Source organism: Electrona antarctica (genome assembly GCF_951216825.1).
Source record: "Electrona antarctica genome assembly, chromosome: 5".
Classification (NCBI taxonomy): Eukaryota; Metazoa; Chordata; class Actinopteri; order Myctophiformes; family Myctophidae; genus Electrona; species Electrona antarctica.
Window position 1 is genome coordinate 34,790,540 of NC_136810.1, and position 12,715 is coordinate 34,803,254.

The following is a 12,715-nucleotide window of genomic DNA, read 5'->3' on the forward strand; positions in this document are numbered from 1 at the left end:
TAAAATTAAAATATACAAATTGGATATTATTATAGGCTATTATTTTTGATGAATTGAATACGTAGGAACCCCAATGGAAACAAGCTTTCTTGGATTTAAATCCGTATAGTAGACCGTGTATCGAACTGTATGTAGCCTACTTCTTTCCTGCATGCTTTTGCTTTGCAAACTTCTAGTAAATATTCAATCAATCAATCAATCAATCAATCAAATCAGCAGTTTTTTAAACTGTGTGTGTGCGTGCGTGCGTGTGCGCGCGCGTGTTAGCCTTGGATCAAGACATCAGATCATATGCAAATAATCAAAATAAAATAAAATAAAAAATACATACATCTATGATAATGATAGTCTTGATCCAATAAGTGTGTGTTGCGCGACCGATGGTGGTGTGCGCGTGTGTGTGTGTGTGGGGGGGATCACGTTGCCCACGTGCTTTAAATCACAACTGTGCGTAATTGCTTTCATGCAAGCATTGAATTATGTCGATGTAAAAATTATAACGTTATTAAAAACATGATAGGAAGAGAATGACGGATTGGTTTATTGTTTGATTAAATAACTAGACAGCCTATAAACAAACACAAAGGTGCATGTTTTTCCCATATTGAAAATAAAATGTTGCTTGTCACTATCTTTTCTGCTCTGTAAAAAGATTGAAAAGTACTTTGCCCACCGCCGACTAAATAAATCAATTCCTATAGACTTGCATGAACTCTGATCAGATGAATTTGATTATCATTCATTTCGATCTATTGTTTTCCTGTATACTAGGATTTTATATATTCCACATGGACGTGCTGATCAACATATACATGTATAGGCCTATACTGATCAACCCAAATAACTATGATTTGACAAATTACAATAGTCCATAACCGAGCCTAAACGTTTCCTTGCAGTAAGTTTCATGTCTGGTATTGAAGACTGCAGTATAGGCCTATACCTATATATGATGTCCCACATGTCTTATAGACTATTTGATTTGCATATAGGCTATTTATAAAATGTATATACGAAAGACATGAAAGAGTTGTGGGCAGTATGTGACGTTTATTGGCCAGATGAGATCTACAGCCCTATTTATATTCAACACATTTATTAGACATAAACCATAATTTAAAATAGAATTTTACTTTAGCATCGGAAAATTAGATGAAGCGCTAAAGAAGAGATTGATTACTTTTAATTAACCTAAAAATCATATATTATGCTGTATGCTGATGAATGAGGCAGCAATGGTTGCAACTTCTGGTTCAAAAGAGTCACTTATAAAGTTACTCTGCCATAAATCTGCAGTCTGCAGAGACAAATATAAAGCTCGCTATTATGGTGCTTCTGCTTGTTGTGACTTGGTTAAGATAATTACCGTCCACAATCTGAAAAAGGCGCAGTTTTATCAATGAAATAACGCTGTTGTTGCTTGTTGACATTTCTGACTTTGATCCAACTACCCAACAATCACTAAATTATCATTTTTTTATTCCGTGAAGAAAAAAATAATACAAATAGGCCTACACGAATAGTCTATCTATTTAAGTGAATTAATATTGATCACTTCAAAATTTTATTTGAGCAGAACATTAAAGCCTTATTAAACATTTATAGCTAATATTTTGCCCCCGCCTCTTCATTCTCTCTAATTGCTATCGCCCTAGTATAGGACATGGGGGCTCATGGTCCATAGCTCTAATAGAAAGGGCATTAGGGCTATGGACCAGAGCTACTCTGGGGAACAGGAGGATATAATATGAACAAGATATGCCTACTTAGGTAAACACGTTTTCTGTAAAGAACCATTTTTATAATTTACATTCATTTAAGTCACTTGTGAACTGCAGCCTCACTCCCAATCTTCCGCCGTAGTCTGAAAACCCACCTTTTCAGACTCCATCATGGCCCGTAAGCACTTGCCCTAGCCCCTTATAGATAGCACTTTATGTAGACTTATATAGCATTTTATACAGACTTATAGCATGTTACGTAGACAGCACTATAATTGCATTTTATGTATAGTATCATAGCACTTTATCGTATAAGTATACTATGTTTATAGTTTATATATATAGTTTCATTAGATACCCCTCCAGAGTTACGTTCTTATAGCTTACGCATGTTTCATGATAACTATACATTTTATGTATGTATTGCCATGCTTTTTGTTATTGCCTAATGTAAATCGCTCTGGATTAAGAGCGTCTGCTAAATGCCTAAATTGTAAATTGTAATTGTAAATAACAGCCTATTATGCGTAATTTCACATCGCACCTATTTTATTTGTATTAACCCATTTGTTTATTTATATTATTTTATTTATCTCTTGTTGTGGCACACGCCACGTTCTTGAGGTATTCGAAGGACAGAATGTTTTCGGTATAGGCCTACTATTATTTGTTGAAGAAATGGCAGAAACTGCTCCTGGGTGCATGGACAAATGCATTGTTGTCATCATGTTAGGTCAATAATGTATTTGAATGACGTCTCAACTAACAATATACGACGGTTTTGAATTCGTCATAATAATAACAACAACAACAACAACAACAATAATAATAATAATTGGAGGAGGAGGGGGGGGGGGGGGGGGGCAGAAAAAAATAATTTGGGATTTAGCCAAGTTTCCTCCTCTCTATATAGAGTAGACTATACATTTTGCCATTATACCTTTATATGTCCTCATCCAGTAGAGGGCTCTCTCACAGAGTGCAATATTTAATGTGATTTAGTCAATATACCATTACCAACAACACAACAGCAGGCCTGTACTATATACCTCTAACAATAATAATAATAATATAATAATAATAATTGATATTGTTTAGATTAATGTATTGTCTATATATTTTGTATATTTATAGGGGTTTATATTTTGCCTTCAGCCATACACGCATATGGGAAAATCTCCGTTTAATTTTGCTGTGCAAAATGCTAAATCCTGTGGTGTTATTTAACTAATTAGCACACTAAATGTTGCTGATACAGGAAAATGGAGAAAAGAAAATCAAGCGAAGAGCATGCAGGAGAATCCTCCGAGTAGTACTTTGCATATATCAGCCTCTCTCTCCACCCGCACAGAGGTCCAGGTTGGTCTACGTCACTGAGTGAGGGACATTGTTCTCCCCACCTCTCACTCGAGGAATACAAGTTATCGGTCAGCCAAGGGACGGGACCGTCTCCTCTCCCTCTCCTTTCTAACATCTATCGGCTTGCATTTAGCTCTCCTGTATGGTGGATATACTGTTCAATTCTTCTTTCTTGGGTGATATGGGGGATCATTCCAAAAGTAAGCTATAACTAACTTTCACTTCTACCTTGGCTTCAGTTGTAGGCGTTTAATAGGCTATAGACGTTGCTGTTTTTTCATGGTGACAATATGCTATGCAATTGTGTTATGCACGCTTATTTCCCGTGTTAATTGTGAGAAGAATAAGGATAGGCTATATATTTAAACATAATTTTGTGTTGAGCTCAGCATTGCCTATCGCAACGCTGCAATTAAAGCATGTTCAACAGACATGGATACATGCAGGGTGGGTGGTGGGGGGGGCGTTTAACGAGGATGTCTGGGGATTAAATGGTGTACATTGTAGCATTAATATGTGCATTCCACAGAGAAGTCTGGTATCGCAATGTGTGTGGGCTGTGGAAGTCAAATACACGACCAGTATATCCTGAGAGTCTCCCCGGACCTGGAGTGGCACGCTGCGTGCCTGAAGTGCGCGGAATGCAGCCAGTACCTGGATGAGACGTGCACTTGCTTCGTCCGAGATGGAAAGACATACTGCAAAAGAGATTATGTAAGGTAGGAGTTGACTTAACCTTCCATATACACAATTTCACATATTATGAGAGAGGCCCACTCTGGCCAACACGGTACATCCGAGCACAAGTTTGAAGGAAAATAGAGTATAGGCTATATCAGATTTATTTGGGCATTAAGCATTATTATCTATAATTTTCATCATCTTGACTAAATCATTTTCATGTACTTTATGGCTTTTGGAATCCACAGTGATCTTAAATCCAGCACCACAAATATAGGCTAATAATAATTTGTCTATAATTGGTTAATTAAATTGTTCCAGGCCCGTTTGTGCCCCACATTCGAGACCTTAAAAAACTGAAACCTAATTTGTATGTTCCTTTTACAGATTATTTGGGATTAAATGTGCAAAATGTAACATTGGCTTCTGCAGCAGCGACCTGGTGATGAGAGCTCGCGACAACGTGTACCACATGGAGTGTTTCAGGTGCTCGGTGTGCACCAGACACCTTCTGCCGGGGGACGAGTTCTCTCTGCGGGAAGACGAGCTGCTGTGCCGGGCTGACCATGGTTTACTGATGGATCGCTCCGCTGCAGGGAGCCCTCTCAGCCCGGGGGATATTCACTCCTCCAGACCACTGCATATTTCAGGTATATAGAAGCTATACGAGTTCTAACTTCTATACTACAATTATTAATAACTTTATATGGCCTTATAGAAAACTAAGAATAGCAAATGAGCAGGCTATAGATATGTATAATATAGGAATAAAGACAAGTTAAACAACAATAATATCATATGCATATAATAACAATAGCATAATAATAATAATAATAATAATAATAATAATAATAATAATAATAATAATAATAATAATAATAATAAGTAAACGACTTCCGTGTTCTTGCAATGTGCTGTTTTGTTATTTATTTGTATGACTTCTAAAGAAGAAGAAAACAACTGATTGTTTATGACATGCGATGCATTGTGCGGGTATAGCCTATATGAAATTATTACATTCAGGATGATTATGCTTTTCTGGTGCCTGTTGTTGTTCACCTCAGAGCCGGTTACTGTCCGACACCCTCCTCATCGGAACCACAAGCAGTCTGAGAAGACCACGCGGATCCGGACGGTCCTGAACGAGAAGCAACTGCACACCCTGCGGACCTGCTACAACGCCAACCCCAGACCGGACGCACTAATGAAGGAACAACTGACGGAGATGACCGGCCTGAGCCCCAGGGTGATCCGGGTCTGGTTCCAGAACAAACGCTGCAAGGACAAGAAGAGGGTCATTCTAATGAAGCAGCTTCAACTGCAATCACACAGTGACAAAACTGTAAGTCGCAGGATCATGCATCTTGTGTAAAACCCATGCATGACCCGGATCACCCTGGGGCTCAGGCCGGTCATCTCCGTCAGTTGTTCCTTCATAGTCGCGGGCCCTATATGAAAATATTTTCCCACTTTGAGAACCTTGGGTTTTGTTACAGGCTATATAGGCCTATCATTATTCTACAATTTAGTCAAAATATATATGATAGTGTTGAACTAATCAACGAGATACTGGCCTATTTGAAAATTAGGTCTATAGGCTATATATTATTAGTGATTTTCGTTTCCTCTGTAGAATTTGCAGGGACTTACGGGTACCCCTTTAGTGGCAGGTAGCCCAATTCGCCACGACAACACCATCCAAGGGAACCCAGTGGAAGTGCAGACGTACCAGCCACCTTGGAAAGCCCTGAGTGACTTTGCTTTGCAGAGTGATCTGGACCAGCCCGCTTTCCAGCAGCTGGTAAGACAAAACACAATGTCACAGTCACTTGTCAAGCACGCACACGCGTGAACACACGCACGCACACACACACACACACACACACACACACACACACACACACACACACACACACACACACACACACACACACACACACACACACACACACACACACACACACACACACACACACACACACACACACGGGGAAAGGGAATATTACCGTTTTTCCAAATTAATTTGTTTTAATTAAACTGTGTGCAGTGTGCACACAATTGGTAACTCACCGAGTTCATATCGTTTTCTGCTTGTATGTTTTGGTGACTTCATATATGGCATAATAAATGATATAGATACATTGTAATTTGTAATTTCGTGTTTTTCCATTGTGTTGTTGAGCTAATATGACAGGGCTCTCCGTTTACCTTGGCAGGTGTCTTTTTCTGAATCAGGCTCCATGGGGAACTCTTCGGGCAGTGACGTGACCTCGCTGTCGTCGCAGTTACCGGACACACCGAACAGTATGGTGCCGAGTCCTGTCGACACGTGAGGCTGGAACCCTCTATGCACCCTCAGGTGCTGCATGGACCTATACTATACGCGCGCACACTTCCGAGTGTTGACATTTCACTCAAGAAGAACAAGTATTGGACTATGATGGACAGTGGACACGGATATCTTTGCGGAGAGGATGCATCAATTTTGTGCAGCCCAAGACTCAATTCGAGGATTGGGGCCTAAAGAAGCCCTCCGCATAAGCTCAGACCACGATGCTAATACAAGCCATGTCTGGACTGGACATATAAGGAATATACTGTGGGATTCACAACACACGCTGTGGGCCTATTGGACGCTTTGAACATAATTTCGTATGTTTATCATATATTTCCATGGGTTCAAGTCCAAAAAACACGTGTAGATGTGCATGATTTGTAAAAAAGTGAATCATTGTCGACTATTGTAAATTAATGAAACAGGTGAGATACCGTTTGTTTGAGAAATTTAAAAAATAAGTTATTGTTATTTATTATGGAGGCAGGCATAGCTGCTCTTACCAATAAAATCATATACGACGAAACGATTATTTCTTTTATTGTCGCATTAACCCTCAGAACATTTTTTAGAAATAGACGAAATAAATCAATTTAGAGTTAAATTAATGTCTGCCATTGCATTTTTAAATTTCGATCATTAAAGTTGTATGGTTTCAAAATTTCGATACGCATCGCATGCCATGCATAAAGGAGTTTAAGAGACTTTTCGCAGAATTCCAATGCAACACATTTCAGGCTATTCTCCAGAATGTTAGCACTGCCAGTGACAGGCCTGGACGTAAACAACACAAGAAGATTATGATTTATTGCCTATTTTGGCAAATATTGGTCACCTGACTAGATTTTCGATGTGCCCCGTCTCTTTTTCAAGCAGTCACATGTCTAGACAGAGGACAAGGAGCGGCGGCCCCCTTATCTACGCTTGGCATCACCTGCAAACGATACATTGAATGGAACCACAACAAGCCCACCTCTCTTTCTCTGCAGCCAATGCTAAGGGGGACTCCCAGGCTGCGAACGCATTCTGGCGTGTCTTGAGTTTATTTTCATTTCAGTTGGAATCCCGGATAGCAATATAGCCGCTGGACATGGGAGCGTATAGGTCAAGCGAGGACTGACATACTACACCCCAACAATTTGTTTGTCGAGGATCAACTTTTATCAGAGAATGAGACGCATTCACTCTGATAGTTTGTGGGCATCTTACAAAATAGGCATATTCTGTTCGAATAGGATATCGAGGGATTTCACACCTGACCTAAATGTAAATTAATTGAATCGGTAGGTCTGTAGGGTCGTATAGGCTAGTGTAATGATCCAAAACCTTAAAGTAGGCCTATAGCTAAAGTTTGGCTCAGTATAGCAACGAAATCTGCAGGACGTGTTAATTTAACTTTTAATGTGTAGCCTAGGCTATAATACATGAATGAACACTCCAGACTGCACGTTGACACATCTATTTAGTGCGTAAATGCTAAGTTTGCCGGGGATGTCTTTGGAGGACACATAGGCCTACATTTTAAACCACGTCTGTTCTCAGTTCTCCCATAATTAGCAAGCATGGCAATGATTTAGCAATTAAATATTTGCCAATCAAGCTGATCAAATTAAAACTAGTCTAAGAATCATTCAATATAGGAGCCAATAATGATAGGTTTGTGTAGGTGCAAGGCAACTGTGTTTTGTAAAACCGTCGGAATGAGGTTTCACTTCTGTGAAACCTTTTCTCAATACAAGAAGAGAAGTTTCCCATCATTACTTTTCTAAAATCTGCGTTTTGCCTGGCTTCAGGCAATATAAATATGCTACAATGATCATATATAGGTTTTGTTGACATAATTATAGATATGAATAAAGAATGAAAAGGGTATATAGCATCATGGGCCTATAGCCTATAGGCCTACTATTCAACAGGGCTTTAACCATGTAAGCCCTAGCCTTTAGTCGTACAACGGTGTCGCACGAAAATATCGGGTAGGTCGCTTCACAACTGAACTTGTATCCTATATATTGTAGCCAATATACATTTTCGCATTTGACATGGCGAAAATATATATGGACACCAGCTTGAAAGTGGTTAACATAAATTGTTAAAAGTATCAACTCAACACAGAGAACAATAATGCACCACCGTGACGTGAATTATTTAATGTGATAGAAAGGACATTATTCAATAAATTATATTAATTTTTAGGAGCTTCCCAACAGGAAAAATGAACATGAAAATACACAAGTGGAAAATATAGCAATTTAACAGCAACTTAATAAATAACAAAATAGCATACATAAGACAACAAAATATTAGCAATATAGCCTTATAACACTATGTAAACTCAACTGTATAGGTACACCATTTTCAGGCCATTCACATTTTGATAAAAAGAATAAACGATAGGCTATTTAAACGGAAATGTATACAATGGCAGTAATTCTAAGTGGTTTATTCTTTTATCAACTCTGATCTATGAAGAAGATCGTTCTGTCCACAACATATAAAACAGAAACCTATTGCTAGTTTGGGGCACTGAACTGTCTCAGAACTTGATACAACATACAAACAATGTAACTATTTTGTGCAAAATGCCCAATGATGACTATAGAGAACCACACATAAATCAACATAAGGCTTGTGAATTCTAAGATTTAACACATTTTGGCAAGGCTTGAAGACTATAACCCTACACAGCTAAATCCATAGCGTTCATTCAACTCTAATGAGTTAAACTAATACTCAGGATTTGATTGTGTACATTCTTAATCCAACAGAGTAGACCTCAAGTCAAAATTAAAAAAAGGAAAGCAGAGGAGAGCCTGATGTGGCCATCTCTTTTGTAGTGTTTATATTGTGCATATCCATTGTTGAGGAGGATAGTTGTGCGACTATATATTACTCCTCCTCCTTCTTCAGGAAAAACTGCAGGGCTGAGTCCCATTGATCTCTCGGAAAGCGGTTCGACAACTCGCAGTAATCCAGCATTTGAGAAGCTTTGTCTGCAGGAGACAAATACAGGATAATGTATCGCAACTTAAAGGACCACTTCACCACTTTTCAACCTATCTTAATATAATTGGTCCTCAATAATAAAATACCACAATTTTTTCTACTTGGTATGTGTATCATAGGAGGGCTGTGGACAGTTCAGAAACCCGTCCACCAGTGACATAATCGCTTAGCAGATTTGTTTTTAAACAAGATTTTTTTAAAACAATATTTAGATTTTGAACAGCAGTTTCTATTAGCTGGGATTCCCCCATCGATGATGTCACTGGTGGACAGGTTTCTGAACTGTCCACAGCCCTCCTATGAGACAAAGACTGAGTAGGAAAAAATTGTGCTATTTTATTATGATCCTTAGCGAGGACCAATTATATGAAGATAGGTTGAAGTGGTCCTTTAAATAATGTCTAGGAGAAATGAAATCAACACAACTAAAACGTTCAGAATTTGTCCACAATGACATTCTGTGTACAAATGTACTTATTGTGATGATATTCTTCAATTATTGTCTCTTCAAGCACATTAATGGACTACATACAGTATTATGCTCAAGTTCGCCTGCAAACCTCCCAGACAGAGGAGCTGCTCGGCACGATAAAAAATAAACATTTCTGCGTTGTTTACGATGCCTCATATTTCTTAACCCATTACAAAATAACTTACCATATTGCTTCGTTTTACCCTGCGGTTCTTTCTCACATGAGGCACAGTCCTAGAGGAGTTTAAAAAAAGGGATGTCAGTGCCTTTTATAGCAAAACACTTCACTGGTAGTTGCCTAATTTTCCATATAATTTATAAAACCAAAGTAAAAAGCCTTACAGCTAAAAGCCACGGATATCAGTACTTTACGAGCTAACCGCTAAAATATATCATTGTGACCTACAAATTAAACGATTTTCAAAGAGTGGGACAAAGTCATCATTCATAGTCAAATTTGTTTTACTCTACCGACTTCTCTAAGGTTAACTCAACAATAGGGGCATCAGGGCTGGAAACCATGCATCATTTGGTTGTTTGAAAGAAAAGACACTAACTTTGTCTGCCTATGAATGAAAGTTAATCTGTGCCCAAACAGTGGTGTTAGTGGAATAGTTGAGGGGTGTGTTGTCAGAGGAGGATGAAACAGACAAGCTGTTTACCATAAGTTGAACAAGTGGCAGGTAAATCCGCATGGAGGAAGTGATTCATCTTTGTAAAGGCTAGGCTGAAACAGACCCAGAGCTGATATCGGCCATCCACACAGCAGTAATTTTGCTCTTACTTTATACTTGGTTAGGTGGGAAATGCAGTGTGTATATGGTCAACTTGCAAAGTATATATGTGTGCATGATTTGGGTTGTTCGGTCATAGTTTTTGATGTAATACTTAATTAACATGATTAACTCGAGTGTAGGTGTGTGTGTGTGTGTGTGTGTTTGTTCCTGTCTGATTTTAGGATGCATTTTGGCCATCAAACCAGTTCAATTTGACAGCAGTTCCATAGGGTAAGAGCTAACATAAGGCATGTCAATTAGAAGTAGGTTATAGCAAGGAGATGCGAAATTAATGTAAGTCAATGCATTGCTCCCAAAAGTTAAAAAATAATAATCAACATGCCTGTGTGTAAGCATGATCTCAGGTTTTACCTGAATGAATGTGGCTAGCAGTACACAGCTCATCTCCTGCTGCAGGATGACCTTGTTCTGGGGGTTGTTATAGCAGGCTGAGATGAGGGAGGGAAAGAGCACTTTGATGAGGCGCGGGTGGCTGAAGTACTGGAAGGGCAGCTGACACAGTTTCTGCAGCACGCTGGGCTGCCGGCCAGACTGCACTATCACCTGGAACACACACAGAGCAGGGCCAGTCAGTCAGTCAGTCAGCTGCTCGTAACTCATTGCTGTGCGCTCCTCCCACATGTAAATCTGCCACTAAAACAACACACAAACAGCCATTAGGAGGAGAACTGGAGGGCATAGTCTCCACCATACAATTACAGGCCATAAAACACAATGATGGGGATGTTTTGTTTTTTGTCCTTTGTATTGGTATCGGCGGTAATTGCTGGAGCTGTGAAACAACGGGAAAAAGAGAAATACACATCAGAGCATCCCGATGACATTATCAACGGATAAAGACATAAAGTCGCTCTGGATTAAGAGCGTCTGCTAAATGCCTAAATTGTAAATTGTAAATTGTAAAGCAGAGTTTGGTCTCAACACACGTTATTAGTTCCACTGAGTCAATGCACTGGATACAGCAAGACAGCCTATACTTCTATCCTGAGGGAGTGCAGATCAGGTTGAGAGGGCATTCACAGTGCAAGATGCGTGCAATGGGTGGAGGCGGGGGGTGGCAGGGCGTGGAGAAACCTACACAGTTGCACGGCCACCCCCACTTTAAGAAATGAGCAATACCATTAACGGAGCTCATGACATCCTGCTCTCGTCCATCACAGGCCGTCAATCAAACACCATCACATCCGGGCCACCGATATTAAAAAAAACCAAATCGCTCACAGCCTCGTTTGATTAAAGAGAAGGTGGGAGGGGGATCCAAAGGAAGGGGTCTTGGCCTAATGCTCTGGGCATCTCCCCTGAGCCTGGGAAGACCATCAGAACCTTCTCTGGGAGCCCTGGGGGGTGGGGTCATCATAGTAAATCCTGGCTAGAAAAACACCCCACTGCTTTACAGGTACAGAGACCGGGAGTGGAGCTCAACCCCAATGGAAACCAGAAGGGCGAGGTGAGGTCCCCTGGACACGGCGACATAAATTTGCAGGATTTACAAGATTCCGAAAATACACTTCATAATGCCCCTCCAATGCATTCTGCCTTTGATAATGCACTCTAGAGGTTTAAGGGTACGATAAACAGCGATAATTCACCGCTTTTATCAGTTCAAGGTGAAGCGTTTCAGAGTCGCAGTTCTACAGCAGCGTTCAAAGGGCCACTTAACCATGTAATTTCCTATTATTATTTGTTTAAAGAAACCACAATGGCCATGTTAAAGTACTGTATGTGTATGCAAAATATCTGGGGAAAACTATACTTAAATGATTCCTTGACAATATGAGAAGCTGGTTTCGTTTTACGTGTTTAAGTACACCGCAACTAGTTGGATGCTTGAAATCATTGTGTGTGTGTGTGTCTGTGTATGTATGTATGTATGTATGTATGTATGTATGTATGTATGTATGTATGTATGTATGTATGTATGTATGTACTTACGTACTTCCTTCGGATATGCGGTTATCCAGAACTGCATATCAATATGTCCATTTATGGGCATATATGGATATCCAGTTGTCCAGAACCATCAATATGCGGGTAAATACTATGACATCAGGGATCCATATATGGTCATAAAAAAATAAAATACAATTTTATATATATATATATATATATATATATATATATACACACACATATACGTGTGCATGTGTGTGCATGTATGTATGTATATGTATGTGTATATATATATATATATATATATATATATAAAGAGCAAAAAAAGGAGTAAAAGAGCAAAATCTACTAGGCTGATCCACTAGGATGCACACGCAGATCCGACACACCAAAGGTCCGACATGCGGTCGGATATGCTGTGGAACATGTGCTGCTCCCGTGCTTAAGTTGCGGT

General features: G+C 39.5%; 2 protein-coding genes across 4 annotated transcripts in view; one reads left to right on the forward strand and one right to left on the reverse strand.

Annotated features, from left to right (window-relative positions):
• The first annotated feature begins 73 nt into the window (after positions 1 to 73).
• Positions 74 to 6,479, forward strand: isl2a (ISL LIM homeobox 2a). Its single transcript, XM_079500635.1, has 6 exons — positions 74 to 127; positions 3,610 to 3,799; positions 4,149 to 4,411; positions 4,826 to 5,103; positions 5,395 to 5,562; positions 5,978 to 6,479. The coding sequence occupies exons 2-6, from the start codon at positions 3,627 to 3,629 to the stop codon at positions 6,092 to 6,094; spliced, it is 999 nt and encodes a 332-aa protein (XP_079356761.1). The 5' UTR covers positions 74 to 127; positions 3,610 to 3,626; the 3' UTR covers positions 6,095 to 6,479.
• A 1,744-nt stretch (positions 6,480 to 8,223) lies between these two features.
• scaper (S-phase cyclin A-associated protein in the ER) overlaps positions 8,224 to 12,715 on the reverse strand; it is an 89,592-nt gene continuing 85,100 nt past the window's right edge. For all 3 annotated transcript variants that reach the window (XM_079501036.1, XM_079501035.1, XM_079501037.1), the window contains 3 exons: positions 10,723 to 10,914; positions 9,760 to 9,808; positions 8,224 to 9,089 (listed from right to left, as the gene is read on the reverse strand). In XM_079501036.1, the coding sequence (XP_079357162.1) occupies positions 8,986 to 9,089; positions 9,760 to 9,808; positions 10,723 to 10,914 (345 nt within the window). In that variant the 3' untranslated portion in view covers positions 8,224 to 8,985. The remainder of the gene's footprint in view (positions 9,090 to 9,759; positions 9,809 to 10,722; positions 10,915 to 12,715) is intronic.

Excerpts from the sequence above, each read along its gene's own strand:
- isl2a (XM_079500635.1), top strand. The coding sequence starts at position 3,627 with ATGTGTGTGGGCTGTGGAAGTCAAATACACGACCAGTATATCCTGAGA. Across the intron at positions 3,800-4,148 it reads TGCAAAAGAGATTATGTAAG|ATTATTTGGGATTAAATGTG; the intron begins GTAGGAGTTGAC and ends TTCCTTTTACAG. Across the intron at positions 5,104-5,394 it reads AATCACACAGTGACAAAACT|AATTTGCAGGGACTTACGGG; the intron begins GTAAGTCGCAGG and ends TTTCCTCTGTAG.